The sequence below is a fragment of the Chionomys nivalis genome, chromosome 19 (assembly GCF_950005125.1).
Source record: "Chionomys nivalis chromosome 19, mChiNiv1.1, whole genome shotgun sequence".
Taxonomy (NCBI): Eukaryota; Metazoa; Chordata; class Mammalia; order Rodentia; family Cricetidae; genus Chionomys; species Chionomys nivalis.
In genome coordinates, this window is record NC_080104.1 from 54,006,799 (window position 1) to 54,022,725 (window position 15,927).

Genomic DNA, 15,927 nt, shown 5'->3' on the forward strand with positions numbered 1-15,927 from the left:
GCAATGAAGTATTTTTTTTCTTTCACAGACGTCTTGCTTTAATTAAAATGTAAACTATCTGTGAAAACAAGCACAAACTGATAAAGTTGGAATACATAACAAAAAGCTCTTCAGAAGTTATATATGAGTTAAGTTAGAGGCTAAACTAAAAAATTAACTTTAGAGTTTATCAACTAAAAGTAAAGCCTAAAATATCTTCCAACCCTTCTCTTCCTCTCACCTTGCTTCTTTATCTTTGATTTTTAGTTTTTCTTGAGCAAGTTTTTTTTTTTTTCTTCGTCTGACTGTGCTTAAGGAAAAACGTCTTTGTTATACAAGCTAGCCATAAAATTCCTTTGGTCTTAGAGCAAAAAAAGGGAGAAAGACACACACACACACACACACACACACACACAGAGAGAGAGAGAGAGAGAGAGAGAGAGAGAGAGAGAGAGAGAGAGAGAGAGCTCATCTTGATGTGGATTTACAACAACCCTGAGGGTTTAGGGGATCTTCTACTGGCTGTTCAAGATAATTAAAAGAAGCTAAGTTCCCCCAACTCCCCACATTCCTGAGATTTTTGCTGAGATTCTCTCTTAGTGAAAGACCCCTGGAGTGGGGAGACTCTCATTCAAGTCTCAGGATAACATGACCCCCCAGGAACTCATGACAGACCGTCCTTGCTGCAATCACATGAGGTTTATTGACAGGAACCAGCGTGCTGGGGCCAAAACTCATTTCCCACTAAGTGGTAGAGTAGCTGGGGGAGGAGGTATTTAGGGGAAGAAACCACAACCCAGAGGGGGTAGGGAGGGCGTCATTGGAAAATTTCAAAAATACCAGTGATCATTGGAAAATTCTGAAAATACCAGTGATAACACAAGGGGGTAACTCCCCGTTTCTCAAGATTATACTCAAGATTATAATCTAACTTTCCTTTATGGTCAGCTAGTTCCTGGAACAGAGTCACTGAACCGGCTAACCTAGATTTTTGGTTCTTCTCTCCCTGCTAGATTTTTGGCTCTATTCTTTCTGCTGGAGGGGTCCAGATTTATCCGGGTCTTTCATTAGCAATTGAGTTATTTAATTCTTCCTTTGCCACTGTCACCCCTTGCAACAAGAAACTTACTAAATGGTTTAGTGACACTGACATCAATACGCATTTTCCCAGACCCATTCCTAGTCTACTCGGGTCAGATATACCAACACATTGTTATGGGGAACCCAGCAGAGATGACTGCTCAGACATTGTCTATAGCCAGCTGGAAGTCTCTATTCCAGCTGCCTAGGACTAGGCTCAAATATTTGGGACCTAAGTGAAGCCCCGAATGTTCAGAGCACAGGAATTTTGAAGCAGAAAGCATTTTCTGGCCTATTACTTAGCAGCTACAGGGGTCAGGCTTTGTGACAAGCAATTTGACAGAAGCTGAGATAAGCAGTTAGCTGGAGGGGGTTCTGCATACACAGCAGGCAGTTTAACAGAACCTAGGGAATTTTGACTTTGGAATCTGTGGGGCTTTGAATGAAAATGGCCCTCACAGATCAGTAGGGGTGGCCCTAGTAAGAGGTGTGGCCTTGTTAGAGGAGGTGTGGCTTTGTTGGAGGAAGTGTGTCACTAGAGGGTGGGCTTTGAGGTCTCAGAAGCTCAAGCCTGAAGGGGTACCACTGTCCCTTCCTGCTGCCTGGGGATCCAGATGTAGAACTGTCAGCTACCTCTCCAGCACCATATCTGCTTGTGTGCCGCTATGATTCCCACCGTGATGATGATGGACTAAACCTCTGAACAGTAAGTCAGCCCCAAGTAAATGTTTTCCTTTGTAAGAGTTTCTGTGATCATGGTGTCTCTTCACAGCAATAAAACCCTAGCAAAACCAGGATACTAGAATTGAGCTGATTAATTTTTCAATGGGATTCTCCATCAAGGAGATCCAATTCTATTTAAACCTGAAATGGCCTTATCAAATGCACTTGATGGAGGAACATTTGGACTGTCTTGCCCTGTCGCAGTGGGACGGAAGATTGGTCACCATTTGCCTACTTGGCTTTCCCTCTTTCCAGAGTTGATTTACCCTGGTGTTGCTGCTGATGGTTCTTTTGGTAATATAAAACCCAACAATTCACTCGGGGGCAGAGGCAAGTGGATTTCTGTGAGTTCAAGGCCAGCCTGTGAGTTCTGTGAGTTCAAGAGCTAGTTCCAGGACAGGCTCCAAAGTTACAGAGAAACCCTGTTTTGAAAACAAAACAAAACAAACAAAAAAACCACCGCCACCCAGCAATTGCAGCAATTCCAGCAATTTCAGGTTTTCATCATTGACTAAGGGCCTGCGACTCTCAAAAGCCTTCCAGGTTTTTAATAGGTTTTCTGTACCTTACCACTGACGGAGTAAGCCATATCAAGCCAAATTGAAAAAGTAAAAGGACAGGTTTATTTTGACCAAAGCAACTTCCAGTGAGTTCTCCAGACCCCAGACATTCAGGCGGGAGAAGGGGCAGGAGAAAATCACATGGCTGAACTAAAGGAGGGAGCTTAAATATCCTGTAGGCATGGAGCTGATAGTGTGTCTGCCACAAGCTGGATTTGTGCCCAATTATAATGCTTTAAGTGGGGGTTGGGCCCGGCAACTTCCTGGGAGGAGCCCCTGCCACTGCAGCAGTCACCAAGAATATGGAACTGGGCTTTTGACGGCTTTTCTTTTTGTTGGAGATTCTCTGAGATGGAGGGGTTTGGAGAGAGAGGGGTGGGGATTCCTGGATCAAGCACGGGTGAGCTTGAGATTCCAGTAAAAACAGTTTTCAGTATTGGGACTGCTTTGTAACCAGTTGGATGGAGCAACTACCTGGTTTTTAGCCTCTCAGATATGACAGCTGTTATTACTATTTCAACATAATCAGATTTAATACATTCTTTATACATACACACACATATGTATGTATGTATGTATGTATGTTCATTGTTCAACCCTGGGTGTGGCCTAACAGTCATCCTTATGGTATTAATAACACTTTTGGAATGTGCAAACAAGCCCCCATCTTCTACCAGCCCAAAGGCAATGGATGCCTCAAATAACTCCTGAGACCTATAAAAGAAACTTGCTCACTTTGCTCTAATGCTTCCTCCATCAGTTTAATTTCAAAATACCTGGTTTCTGGTGCTGTGGGAGAATGCTCTTGTGTACTGTAAAGATTTGTCACTCATATTGGTTTAATTAAATGCAGATTGGCCAGTGGCCAGGCAGGAAGTATAGGTGGGGCAAACAGACTAGAATTCTGGGAAGAGGAAAGGCAGAGAGTTAGTCACCAGCCAGATGCAAAAGGAACAAGATGAGAACACCTCACTGAGAAAAGGTACCAAGCCATGTGGCTAAACATAAGATAAGAATTATGAATTAATTTAAGTTGTAAGAGCTAACAGGCCAAACATTATAATTAATATAAGCCTCTGTGTGTCTTTTTGGGACTGAACAGCAGCAGAGGTCTAGATAGGACAGTAACCTCTGTCTACTAGCTCTGAGCCTATCAAAACTGCCTGCTTTAAGATGAACAGATTTAACACTATCACCTGACCGCTCCTCAGCCCACTGCCTGCTTTAAGATGAACAGATTTAACACTATCACCTGACCGCTCCTCAGCCCACTGCCTGCTTTAAGATGAACAGATTTAACACTATCACCTGACCGCTCCTCAGCCCACTGCCTGCTTTAAGATGAACAGATTTAACACTATCACCTGACCGCTCCTCAGCCCACATTTGTGCTTTTGATTATCTCAGGTTAATTTACTTTCTGAGTTTCAGTTCTTTGGCAAGAAATATCTTTTACCCTCAGAGAGAGACAGAGACAGAGAGAGACAGAGAAGACTGAATTGCCTGGTTATTCTACCAGATGTCTTCTTGAACTTACCCCTTCCTCCCCACACTTTCCTGAGGCAGGTTGTTTTGTTGCTGTTCGGGTTAGCTCTGGTGATTAGAACCTAGGGCAACCTCACGCATGTTGGGCAAGTATTCTACCTCTGAGAGCTGTGTAGCTGGAAGGACTCCCCATTCAGCTGGTCCCCCGAACTGGTTTTTCTCCACCTGCCTGTTCCCAAAGCCACTTATGAAAAACTACTCTAAGCCTTATTATCAGTTACAATTGTTTGGTCAATGTCTTAGGCTTCTAGCTCTAACTATTAAATTAACCCATTTCTATTAATCTGTGTATTGTCACAAGGCTGTGGCTTACCGGTGCAGCATGTTACTCTTTCAGTAGCTACGTGGCATCTCCTTGACTCTGTCTACTCTCTCTCTCTCTATCTCTGTTTGGATTTCCCAGCTGGCTTTACTCTGCTAAACCATTGGTCAAAACAGCTTTATTCATCAACCAATAAAAGCAATACATATACAGAAGGACATCCGACATCAGAGCTGTATCCCCAGCTCTTAAAAAATTCTTTTTTGTTTGTCTGTTTAAAATTGTGCATCGATCTTGACCAAATTGCCCAGGCTGTCATTTAATTCTTAGCCCCAGCAGGCCTGAATTTTTAATCCTCTAACCTTACCCTCCCGATTAGATGGGATTACAGACTGGTTCCTTCAGGGCCGGTTGAAGACAACTTTGCTATTCTGCCCAGGCTAGCCTCACACTCCTAACTAAACTCAAGGAATGCTCCTGCTTCAGCTCCCAGGTTTAAGATTTCACTTGTAATTGCTCAAGTCCATTTTGGCAAAAGTCTTTGGATTATCCCCAACAAAATAATTCATCTTGAGTTGCATAACCCACTAAATTTCATTCCAAATGCCCAGACCTCCCCTGCCCAACACCACTCTTAGCTCTGGCCAACACTCACTCAGTTGTAATTTTAATTAATCTTAGGAGCCTTGATCTTCAACTTCTAGAAGATGGACCACCCCTTGTTTGGACTTCTCTCTCTAAATTAATAGAGCTGAATCATTTTCTTGGTTAGGAAACATAAATCATAAGTCACAATGCAATATATTCAGACTTTTCTCCCGTTTATGATAACGTGATGCCGAGTCAGGACCAGGAAGTAGATGGCAGTCAATACACATCTGCACCACCTGGATCCCGTCAAAGTTCATCATATAATTGTCTAAACGTTTTGATCAGATATGCTAACTTCTACACAGAAGTAGTCTACCATGGTCACTGTGTAGATGAAGTGTAGGACCATTTTGCCTACCCTGTCCCAACCGAGGCACTATTGACAATTTCAGCAGGGTGATTTCTTGTGGGAAGGAACTATCCTGTGCCCCTTAGGGTGTTCTACAGAATCTCTTGTCTCTACCCACTAGTGGCCAGGACGGAAAAGCGACGAGATAATCAAACCTCCAGGCATTTCTAACATCTCCTGGGGGCAGAGCTGAGGCTGACTAATGAGACAAAGTTCAGCCTCCACTTCTTGCGTGATTCTATTTGTTCTGAGTGAAAATGCCGAGAATCGCGAGGGTCCATGAGCACAGAGTTTTCTTTTTTTTTTTGTTTTGTTTTGTTTTTCTTTTCTTTTTCTTTTTCTTTTTTTTTTCTTTTTTTTTTTTTTTTTTTTTTTTTTTTTGGTTTTTCCGAGACAGGGTTTCTCTGTGGTTTTGGAGCCTGTTCTGGAACTAGCTCTTGTAGACCAGGCTGGTCTCGAACTCACAGAGATCTGCCTGCCTCTGCCTCCCGAGTGCTGGGATTAAAGGCGTGCGCCACCACCGCCCGGCACACAGAGTTTTCTTACAGGAATGCTGCTCATCCTTTTGGATTCCTCTAAGATGGATGCCAAAAATAATAACGGTCATTGTTCAGCTATTCAAGGTACACTCCTGGTCTCAGTACTCTTTCAAATTGTCCCACTGTGTAGTGCCCCTGGAAGATGGTATACCCTGGGCCATGCGCTGTGAAAAGAGCCTGGAAATGGAAAAGAGAAAGATTTTCTCCTGTCAGAGGAAGTGGGACTGTCACCTAAACCACTAATCCTTTATATATGTGGTCATTTAGAATCTGGAAAGATGGAGTGAACTGGCTACTGGTGTCTCTAAAATCCAGGGTAATTCTAAAGTACACCAGATAATTCTAAAGCACAGTCTAAAACCTGCTACAGTAGAGGTTTCACAAATATATTTTACAAAAGTCACATGCAGTTCTCTTTGCTGGAACCACAGGGAGTTGGTTGCAGGTGTCCCTTGAGTACATCAGAATCCAAACTTAAGTATCTTATATAAAATTACATAGCGTTTGGATTCTCTTTAACAGAGCATAGTTGTGCACACCTTTAATTCCATCAGTGGGGAGGCAGAGGCAGGAGGATCTCTGTGAGTTTGAGGCCAGCCTGGTCTACAGAGTGAGTTCCAGGACAGTCAGAGCTACATCGAGATCTGTCTCGAAAGACAAACAAAAAAAGAAAAAATAGACAAAAACGGTATAGAATGACTTAGAAAGACATTGACCTCTGGTCTTCACATATATGCGTATGTGCGCACACATACAAACACATAATACAATCATACCATATACACATTGGCACATCAAGAGCTGCCAATAAACTGAGAATGGGCAAACTTTGCCTTTTGGAAAAAATATTCTCCTTATGGTGGTAGACATTTGATATGTGCATGTATATGCATGTGACTATGAGTGTGTGTGAGTGTGTGTGTGTTCATGAACGCCACTATTTTTTCTCTCTTATTAAAACAAAAAAAAATTTTTTTGAGATGGTATGTCACTGTGTAGCCTTGGCTGACCTGGAACTCTCTGTAGACCAGGCTGCCCTTGAACCCAGATGTCTGCTGTAGCCTCCCGAGGCATAGAGTTAAAGGCATGTAGCACAATACCTGACAGAGGATTACTTCTGAGAGCTGATTTTCTACTTCCTCTGTAAAATCTAGGGACAGAGTTCAGGTTGTGAGGTCTAAGCAGCAAGTGCTTTGTTACCTAGGGAGCCATCTCACTGGCCTGAACTTTTAAAGGGCCAGATAGTAAAAAGTTTTTTAAGCCTGGCGTGGTGGTGGTGCACACCTTTAATCCCAGCACTCAGGAGGCAGGGGCAGACGGATCTCTGTGAGTTCCAGGCCAGCCTGGTCTACAAGAGCTAGTTCCAGGACAGACTCCAAAGCTACAGAGAAACCTGGTTCCGAAAAAAAATAAATAAGTAAAAAATAAAAGCCCATAAGTTTGTTCATCCATGTGGATGCCCGTTGTCTGTGCTGTGGCCAGAAACCATGTGTAAGTCCATGATCCATGCTCCAGGTGACTCTATAGGGCAAGGAAGCTACTTTTGCCATGGTATCCATGACTGCAGACTCACAGTTGAGAAAGAGGGACAAACACAGCTTCTGTGCCAACCTCTCCCCCACAGAGTAACAGCTTAGCCAAAGCTCGATGTGGGAGTCCCTCTGTGTGCTGTGATTACCATTAATGAATAAAGAAACTGCTTTGGACCTATAGCAGGGCAGAATTTAGCTAGGCAGGGAAAACTAAGCTGAATGCTGGGAGGAAGAAGGGCAGAGTGAGCCTCCAGGGGACAGACACCGTCAGAGCATTGTGGTAGACCACGAGCCTTGTGGTAAAATATAAAATAATGGAGATGGGTTAATTCTAGATGTAAGAACTAGCTACTTATGTAATTGGCCAAGTAGTGTTTTAAATAATACAGTTTCTGTGTGATTATTTTGGGACTGAACAGCTGGAATGGAAGGAACAAACAGCCTCCCTACTACAAAAGCTATTAAAGAGAACTCTTAAAAACTGTGATAAGGGTGCTGAAGTATCGCCCTCCATGGTTGATGGCTTGAGGGGAGGGTGCAGAAGGAGAAGGACTCCCTTTCCCTTATAAGGCTGATCCCTGGGAGTTTGGCTATGCTCCCATAGTATGTGGGCAACACAAATTGGTCTTATTTTTTTCTTCTTTTTTTTGGTGGGGGCGTCACAAGGGTATGTGTATGGGGGGGTCAGACCTGGGAGGACTGGGAAGTGACTGTATTCGGGGGTTCGTGATGTGAAATTTCCAAATAATCAATAAAAATAATATGAAAAAAGAAAGAGCCGGGCGGTGGTGGCGCACGCCTTTAATCCCAGCACTTGGGAGGCAGAGGCAGGCGGATCTCTGTGAGTTCAAGGCCAGCTGGTCTACAAGAGCTAGTTCCAGGACAGGCTCAAAACCACAGAGAAACCCTGTCTCGAAAAATCAAAAAGAGAGAGAGAGAGAGAGAGAGAGAGAGAGAGAGAGAGAGAGAGAGAGAGAGAGAGAGAAAATCTGGTAACTAATAAATTTTTCTGTTGTAGTAAGAAAACAAGCACAGGCAACAGGAAAAAAATGACCGTGTTGTGTTTCTTATGAATACTGAAATTTGAATTTTCATATAAATTTTGCATGCTACCAAAAGATATTCGTCTTTTGATTTTTTTCTCCCCAGTTTTGAAAAGGGGACATCTGTTCTGAGTTTGCTTCCAGTTGGATTAAAACAGTGGCAGGCTTAGCTGGATTAGCCCCAGAGGCAGCTTTAAGGGGATGGGTTTCAAGCTCGGTAGCTTGGTCATCAATTAAGAGCGAGAGCCAGCGAATGTGTTTCTGCAAAAGATACACAGTTGAGGATTATTAAAGCTGTATTACAGGTGGCAAACTATTTCCTAATGGACTGGGAGGCGTCTCTGGCCCCGGGCCCTGGCTAGCGCAGTTATTTTTTTTTCTTTGTTTCGTATCTATTCACCCCCACCTCTCTCTTTTTTGAGGCAGGATCTCACTATGTAGCCACGTCTAATTCGCAATCCTCCTGCCTCAGCCCCCTAAGTGCTGGAATGAAAGAGCTGGGTTTGACTTTCAAATCTCGCAGGGCCAAGAGTGTCTCATCACTGCCTTGTCCGTCTCAGTTTGGCCCCTACGCCCGCTGCAGCCACTAGGGGTGCCAGAGTGGGATAACGCTCCCCAGGGGCCTTGCGACCAATCAGATCGGCGCCACGCCTGGAGCCCAGCGACTTGACCTCGCGTCCACCCTTGGCAGCCAATCACAGGTCGCCGTGGGCCAGTGTGTGGCGGCCTGGGCTCTGCCGCTTGTGCGGCGGACTCGGCAGGTCGTGCTGCGGGGCTTCCCGAGCAACGCCTTGCGGGCCAAGGCGATCCGGGAGGCTCAGGTAATCGGCGGAGGTAATGGCAGGGGTGTGGTCCTCCTGACCTCCGCCGAGGCGACCGGGAGGGGCGGGCCACGAGATCCCGGGCTGGGACGCTGGGTGGAGGGCCTTCTGCGTGCCCCGGGGAAGGAAGCGCGCGCGGGTAGGCCGGCCCCCCGGGAATCCCGCCAGGCAGGCCCTGGAACCCGCGTGACTCCCCGCGTCCCCTCTCCTACGATCTCTCCCCTCTCCCCATCCTAGGACTGGGCCTGCTCCCCATAAATGCCTTCCCCATCGCTGAGGTTAAATCCTGAAGGCAGGAAACCTGTTACAGGGCGCGGTGGCGCCTCCCTGAAATCCCGGCCACTCTAAGGGAGGCGGTGGAAGGACCACATAGTGAGACCGCTTCAAAAAACTAGGTAGCTAAGTCAGTAAACAAACTGTAAGCTAGTTTTATAAACTGAGCCCCACTCCCAGTTTGGAGATCCACAGGCCCTTTGAGGCTTTTAAAGCATTTTAAAATCCATTTATTTGTCTCTTTCCCATACAGCACCATCTTGTTTGCGTATTCCCTTGACTACGTGCTTCCTTGAACTCCAGGGCGGCTCTCGGGGCTCCTAATAGGTCCTCCTAGATAGCTAATTTTGATTTGAGCAGGGCGCAAGTGAACTGTTTTGTTTACGGAGGTGTGGCATATTGGACGGTAGCCTGTAAGCAGCTTGTACTAACCATCCAAATGACAGGAGTGGGGGTGGGTAGCTTAGCTGGTCCGGTGCTTGCATAGGGTGGACAAAAGCCCCGGACTTGATTCCCAGTACTCCACAAAGCGCTTGTGCTGGCCTCACACAAAGTCCTTGGTAAGTAGGATCAGACTTCTTTTGTACCACAGCAAACAAAACGAAACGGTAAATAAGTACCTGGTAGGTAGCAAAGGAGAGTAAAATCTTTGTAACATATAAAATGTAACTGGATCTTAGCGAGTTTTGTTTTGTTTTTTCTGTCATGTTTGTTTTTTCAGGCATGTGACTGACTTTCGCCTCTTGGACCCGCTGAAGTTACTAAAAGTTACACTGTGTATCTGGGGTAAGAGAAGGCCTTTTTTACGTCGTTTTCTGTCTCTTGTTCGCTCCTTTGATAAAGTAAAACATTACCCCCGGTGATGGTGGGGCACACCTTTAGTCCCAGCACTCGCCTTTAGTCCCAGCACTTGGGAGACAGGCAAGCAGATCTCTACGAGTTCAAGGCCAGCCTGGTCTACAGAGTGAGTTCCAGGACAGCTAGCACTACACAGTGAGACTCTGTTTCAAAAACAAAAAACAGAGAGAGAGAGAGAGAGAGAGAGAGAGAGAGAGAGAGAACAAAAAACAAGCAAAACAAACAAAATAAACCGTCCTTTAGAATTTCCGGAAGGAATCTGAATGGGTATGATAAATTCAGGGCAAGGATTGATGTAAGTAATTCTGGAACTTTCTCAGTTGCTTCCCTGAACAAGAAAGTAAACACCATGGATGTTCCAGGAAGCTGACTTCTTTTTATCATAGTGGGAGGCAAAAGTGAATTGATACAGGTAACTCAAGATTCAGCCAATGACTAAAATGTTAAGTTGGATTAGTCTCCACTGAGGAAGAGATGTAGCTGAGAATTGCCTTGAACTTCTGATTTTATTTAGCCTTCCCCTCCTGAGGACTCTGGTTATAGGTATGCACAAGCCTGACTTCTGGATTTTTTATTCTTCCAACTCCAGAAATTCTAAGGCACCAATATTACCTTAGGGTCAGTTTGATACATCAAGAAATAATAGCAGCCAGACGATGGTGGCGCACGCCTTTAATCCCAGCACTCGGGAGGCAGAGGCAGGCGGATCTCTCTGAGTTGGAGACCAGCCTGGTCTACAAGAGCTAGTTTCAGGACAGGCTCCAAAGCCACAGAGAAACCGTGTCTCGAAAAACAAAACAAAACAAAAAAGAAATAATAGCAGGAAGTGAAGTGCTCACTTTTAACCTTTTTTTCTGCAATATTTCTTTTTCTTTTCTTTTTTTTTTTTTGGTTTTGGGGTTTTTTGTTTTTTTTTTATTTTCTCTGGGGTTTATCTATCTGTGATATTTTCATTATCCACTTATCAGCTGAAGGACGTGACTGAGCAAGTGTCTGTGAAGTAGACTGTCCTTTGGGCATGTGCCCAAGAGCAGTCTGTCTGGAACCAAAGCTATCTTCTTAGCATTTGGAGAGTTCTTCACACTGATCTCCATAGTGGCTCAGTTAGTATCCAGTCCCACCAACCCTGAATGAGGGTTTCCCTTTCCCTGCATGCTCTCCAAAAGTTGTTGGCTGCTTGTTGATCCTCACTAATCTGACTGCAATAAAATGAAGTTCAACCCTTGTTTTTGTTTGCATTTTCTTTTTTTTTTTAGATTTATTTATTTATTATGTAAACAACGTTCCTTCCATGTGTCCCTGCAGGCCAGAAGAGGGCACCAGATCTCATTACAGATGGCTGTGAGCCACCATGTGATTGCTGGGAATTGAACTCAGGACCTCTGGAAGAGCAGTCAGTGCTCTCAACCTCTGAGCCATCTCTCCAGCCTCTGTTTGCATTTTCTTAATAGCTAGAGACAGTGAACTTTTGTTTTTATTTGGTTGAGACGTCTCCGTTCAGGTCCCAAGCTCAAGCTCATTTTTTGTTTTTTTGTTTTTGTTTTTTTGTTTTGGTTTTTCGAGACAGGGTTTCTCTGTGGTTTTGGAGCCTGTCCTGGAACTAGCTCTTGTAGACCAGGCTGGTCTCAAACTCACAGAGATCTGCCTGCCTCTGCCTCCCGAGTGCTGGGATTAAAGGCGTGCGCCACCACCGCCCGGCTCCAAGCTCATTTTTTGAATGGTTCATTTTTTTTAACTTCATGCTTTTTGAGTTCTATATATTTTCTAAGGGAATCCTCCGTCAGATGTAGAGCTGGCAAAGGTTCTTCCCCATTGTGTGGGCTTCCTCTTCGCTTGATTGTGCAAAAGCCTTTTAGTTTTCCCACTTGTCAGTTCCCGACCTTATTCTGGACAGATGAAGTCCTGTTCAAAGCGCCCTTTCCTACACTAGGTCCTGTAGGAGACTGCCTGGTTTTCTTTTCTAGTACTTTCAGTGTTTGACATTTAGAGCTTTGTCCATTTGAAGTCCACTGGAGTTAGTTTGTGTACAGGGTTTAGATATGGATCTAATTTCATTCTTTGCATATGGACTTCCAATTTCCCAAGCACTGTTTGTTAAAGTTGATTTCTTCTCTTCAGTTTATATTTGGCATTTTTGTCAAATACTAAGTGGCTGAAGGGATGTTGTTTTTGCTCAGGGTTACTTTGTCTCTCTGGGTCTTAGGATACTAAAGATTTTTTTTTGTGTCTTTGAAGAATTTCAGGGGATTTTGATGGGGATTGCATTGAATCTGTAGATGGCTTTTGGTAGGATGGGCATTTTCATGACACTGACTTTTCTGATCCCTGATCATGAGTGGTCCATCTATTTTCTAATGTCTTCCTCAGTTTCTTTCTTCAGTGTTTTAAAATGTCCATTGTTGAGGTCTCTAGAGTTCATGCACATCTTGATTAGGTTTATTCCAAGGTTCTTGGTTCATTTGGAGGTGATTTTGAGTGCAGTTGTTTTCTTGGTTTCTTTCTTAGTGTGTTTGTCATTGATATTATAGGAAGCATATTGATTTTTTTTTTTAAATCTTAATCTTTTATCCTGCCCCTTAGCTAAAAGTGATTATTAGTTCTGAAGATTTTTCTGGTGGAGTCATTAGGACCTCTTCTGTAATAGACTCAAATCATCTAAACTAAAATTCAGGAATCGTGTAAAATGGCTTTGTGAAAACCCTCAATAAAATAAATTTTGGGGGGCTACAGAAGCCTGATAGACATATTACTTCTTAATTTACCTTCTGATATTTGTTCTACCTGAAAGAATGTGGTCATTCTGGTTTAGATTTTTGTTTGTTTTCTTAGTCAGGATTTCTATGGCTGTAAAGAGACAATATAACCATGGCAACTCTTATAAAGGAAACATTTAATTGGGGATGGCTTACAGTTCAGAGGTTCAGTCCATATTGTTATGGCAGGAAACGTGTGTGTTTGTGTGTGTGTGTATTTCCTTGATCCTAAATTTTAGTTGTGAACCATGCTGTGTACCACACACCAGACTGAATTTCATACAGTCACTGTTTTCTAGTGCTTTGCATGTGTGTTACCAGCATTGGGAAAATAAAACATGTAGAGTAATGAGGAAAAGGGCAGATGTTTTCATTATTATGCTTAACAGAGCTTCCAAGGTGTTTATAGGAACAAATGATATGTTACAAGTTAGATACTAATACTCAAAAGTGTCATGTGAGATATATATTAGACGCTAGTTTAATTTTTATAGACAAGGTTATGCTGGGCCTGGTGAGATGGCTCAGCAGGTGCAGTGCACACTGGTGCCAAGTGTGACAGCCTGAGTTGAGTCTCCAGAGCCTTTTCGTGGCATAGGAGTGTGTTCTGCTTTTGCTCTTGTCTGAGCGTGGTTCATTTCAAGGCCGGTAGGAGTGAGCCGGTTAGTCCTTGAGATACTCAGTGTTCATGATTGACTGGAGGGACTGGCGTAGCTCCAGTTCACTGTTAATGAATGTGTTGCAGGGGCCTTAAGGGTACAGTAGGATTGCGTGAAGTCCTAGAAAGTCCTCTAGTGTGACTGGCTGGGGAGGGCAGAATGGTAATGGCACCGAATGAGCATCCTTAGCGTTTATAACTACCTCTCATGAAGATAAGCCCTTCTGTGCTTCCTGATGTGTGATGTGTTTGTTCTCAGGTGGCAGTGTGGATAGAGGAGGCACTGACACTTGTGCCCACGCCTGTCAGGAACCGAAACGTTAGAAATGGAGCAGCCATACGTGCTGTGCAGCGAGGAGCCCAGTCAAGCCCACGACGAGGATGAGCTGATCTTTGTAGGGGTTGAGCATGGGCGTGACGACCCCGAATTGATCTTCGTTGGAGCGAGTTCAAGTTCAAAACCTGCTAATTCGAACATTTTGAACAGGGTCACCCCAGGTTCACGGTTGAAAAGAAAACGAAACTGCCTAACAACAGCTGCTCCTCCAAGACAGCAGCGCGCAGGTCCTGCAGCCCCCAGCTCGGATGCAGTGATCGTCTTGCCGGAGTCTCCCACTGAGTCAAGGTCAACAGATAGTCCTATTATTATTGACCCTTTGTCTGAACCTGACTGTAGAAGTAATTCACCACAGATCGTGCCTGAAAGCTCCTCAGAGGGCTCCCCTTTGGTTATAACCTCCAGCTCGAAGCCTCGTCCAGTAAGGGCAGCACCTTCAGCAGGAGATTTAAATGAGAGTCCTTATGTATCGAAGTGCCATTCTTCTGCAGTCAATGTCATAAATCCGCAGAGGCCTGAAATTATTGAAATTGAAGAAGACCATTCATCAGCATTGTCTCCTTCGGGTACTTTCCATACCCTGAGTCCCCAGCCGAGTCCATGCTCCAGAGATGTTCCCAGATCTCTTAACCACGTTGTGAACGGAGCCCCCCTTCCAGTCCTCCGCATCAGTCCCTCTAACGTACACCCTCACCAGGAGAAAGGACCGGCAGGAGTGGGCTTTTCAAGTCTAGTCGGTCTAGAGACCTTGGATCCCAGGAAGGGAAGTTTGACCTTGTTACTTAGTGACTTTTATTATGGACAGCATAGAGGAGATGGGCAGCCAGAGCAGAAGACTCACACGACCTTCAAATGCCCCGAGTGCTTGAAAGCGCTAAAAAACGTCAAGTTTATGAATCATGCCAAACATCACTTGGAACTCGAGAGGCAAGGGAACGACGGCTGGGAGACTCACACCACCTGCCAGCACTGCCACCGCCAGTTCCCCTCCCCCTTCCAGCTGGAGTGTCACGTTGACCGTGTGCACACCGCCCCCGACCCCACTACGGTCTGCAGAATCTGTGACCTGTCGTTTGAGACAGACCACGTTCTGTTACAGCACATGAAGGACAATCATAAGCCCGGGGAGATGCCCTATGTGTGCCAGATCTGTAACTACAGGTCGTCCGCCTTTGCCGACGTGGAGACACATTTTAGGAAGTGCCATGTCAACACTAAGAACCTACTGTGTCCGTTTTGTCTTAAGATCTTCAAAACTGCCACGCCATACATGAGTCACTACAGGGGCCACTGGGAAAGAAGCGGTCACCAGTGTTCCAAGTGTCGGCTGCAGTTTTTAACCTTCAAGGAGAAAATGGAGCATAAGACGTGGTGTCACCAAACGTTTAAGAAGCCTCAGCAGCTAGAAGGGCTGCCTCCTGATACCAAGGTTGTCATTAAGGTGTCCACGGAGCCTGTGCAGTCAGAATCTGGGAAGTCTGGGAAAGTAGCATCAATCACTGTGAGCACAACTGACTGGGAACCATCTTCCCCCAGATCTCAAGGTAGACCTTCAAAAAGGCCCCACTGATCTAAGTCAACCCAAACCCTTCCTAGAGATGAGAGTCCAAGCTATACATTTGTTATTCATAAGTGAACTTTTTTTCTTAAAAAATTGTGATAATGCAGGGTTTTTGTTGGTTTGTTTTTATTTTGTGAGGGTTTATTTTGTTCTGTTTTAGTGCTGGGACTGGATCCAGGGCCTCCCAAATAATAAGCAAGTTCTCTATCACCCCATTCTCTGACCTACAGTATTTACTGAATGAACAGTGAGTGGTTTTTTTTTTTTTTTGGTTTTTCGAGACAGGGTTTCTCTGTGGTTTTGGAGCCTGTCCTGGAACTAGCTCTTGTAGACCAGGCTGGTCTCGAACTCACAGAGATCCGCCTGCCTCTGCCTCCCGAGTGCTGGGATTAAAGGCGTGCGC

At 44.7% G+C, this 15,927-nt stretch overlaps 1 protein-coding gene across 3 annotated transcripts; it reads left to right on the plus strand.

The window, feature by feature from the left end:
* The first annotated feature begins 1,740 nt into the window (after positions 1–1,740).
* On the plus strand, positions 1,741–15,761 carry LOC130862051 (zinc finger protein 280B-like). Of its 3 annotated transcripts, none has more exons than XM_057751427.1 (3): positions 1,741–1,765; positions 10,079–10,143; positions 13,886–15,761. In XM_057751427.1, exon 3 carries the CDS (start codon positions 13,953–13,955, stop codon positions 15,531–15,533), a length of 1,581 nt encoding a protein of 526 aa, XP_057607410.1. In that variant the 5' UTR covers positions 1,741–1,765; positions 10,079–10,143; positions 13,886–13,952; the 3' UTR covers positions 15,534–15,761. The 3 variants fall into 3 exon arrangements, with proteins under 3 accessions (XP_057607410.1, XP_057607408.1, XP_057607409.1); XM_057751425.1 differs by lacking the exon at positions 1,741–1,765 and adding an exon at positions 8,979–9,097; XM_057751426.1 differs by lacking the exon at positions 1,741–1,765 and adding an exon at positions 8,979–9,084.
* The last annotated feature ends 166 nt before the right edge of the window (positions 15,762–15,927 follow it).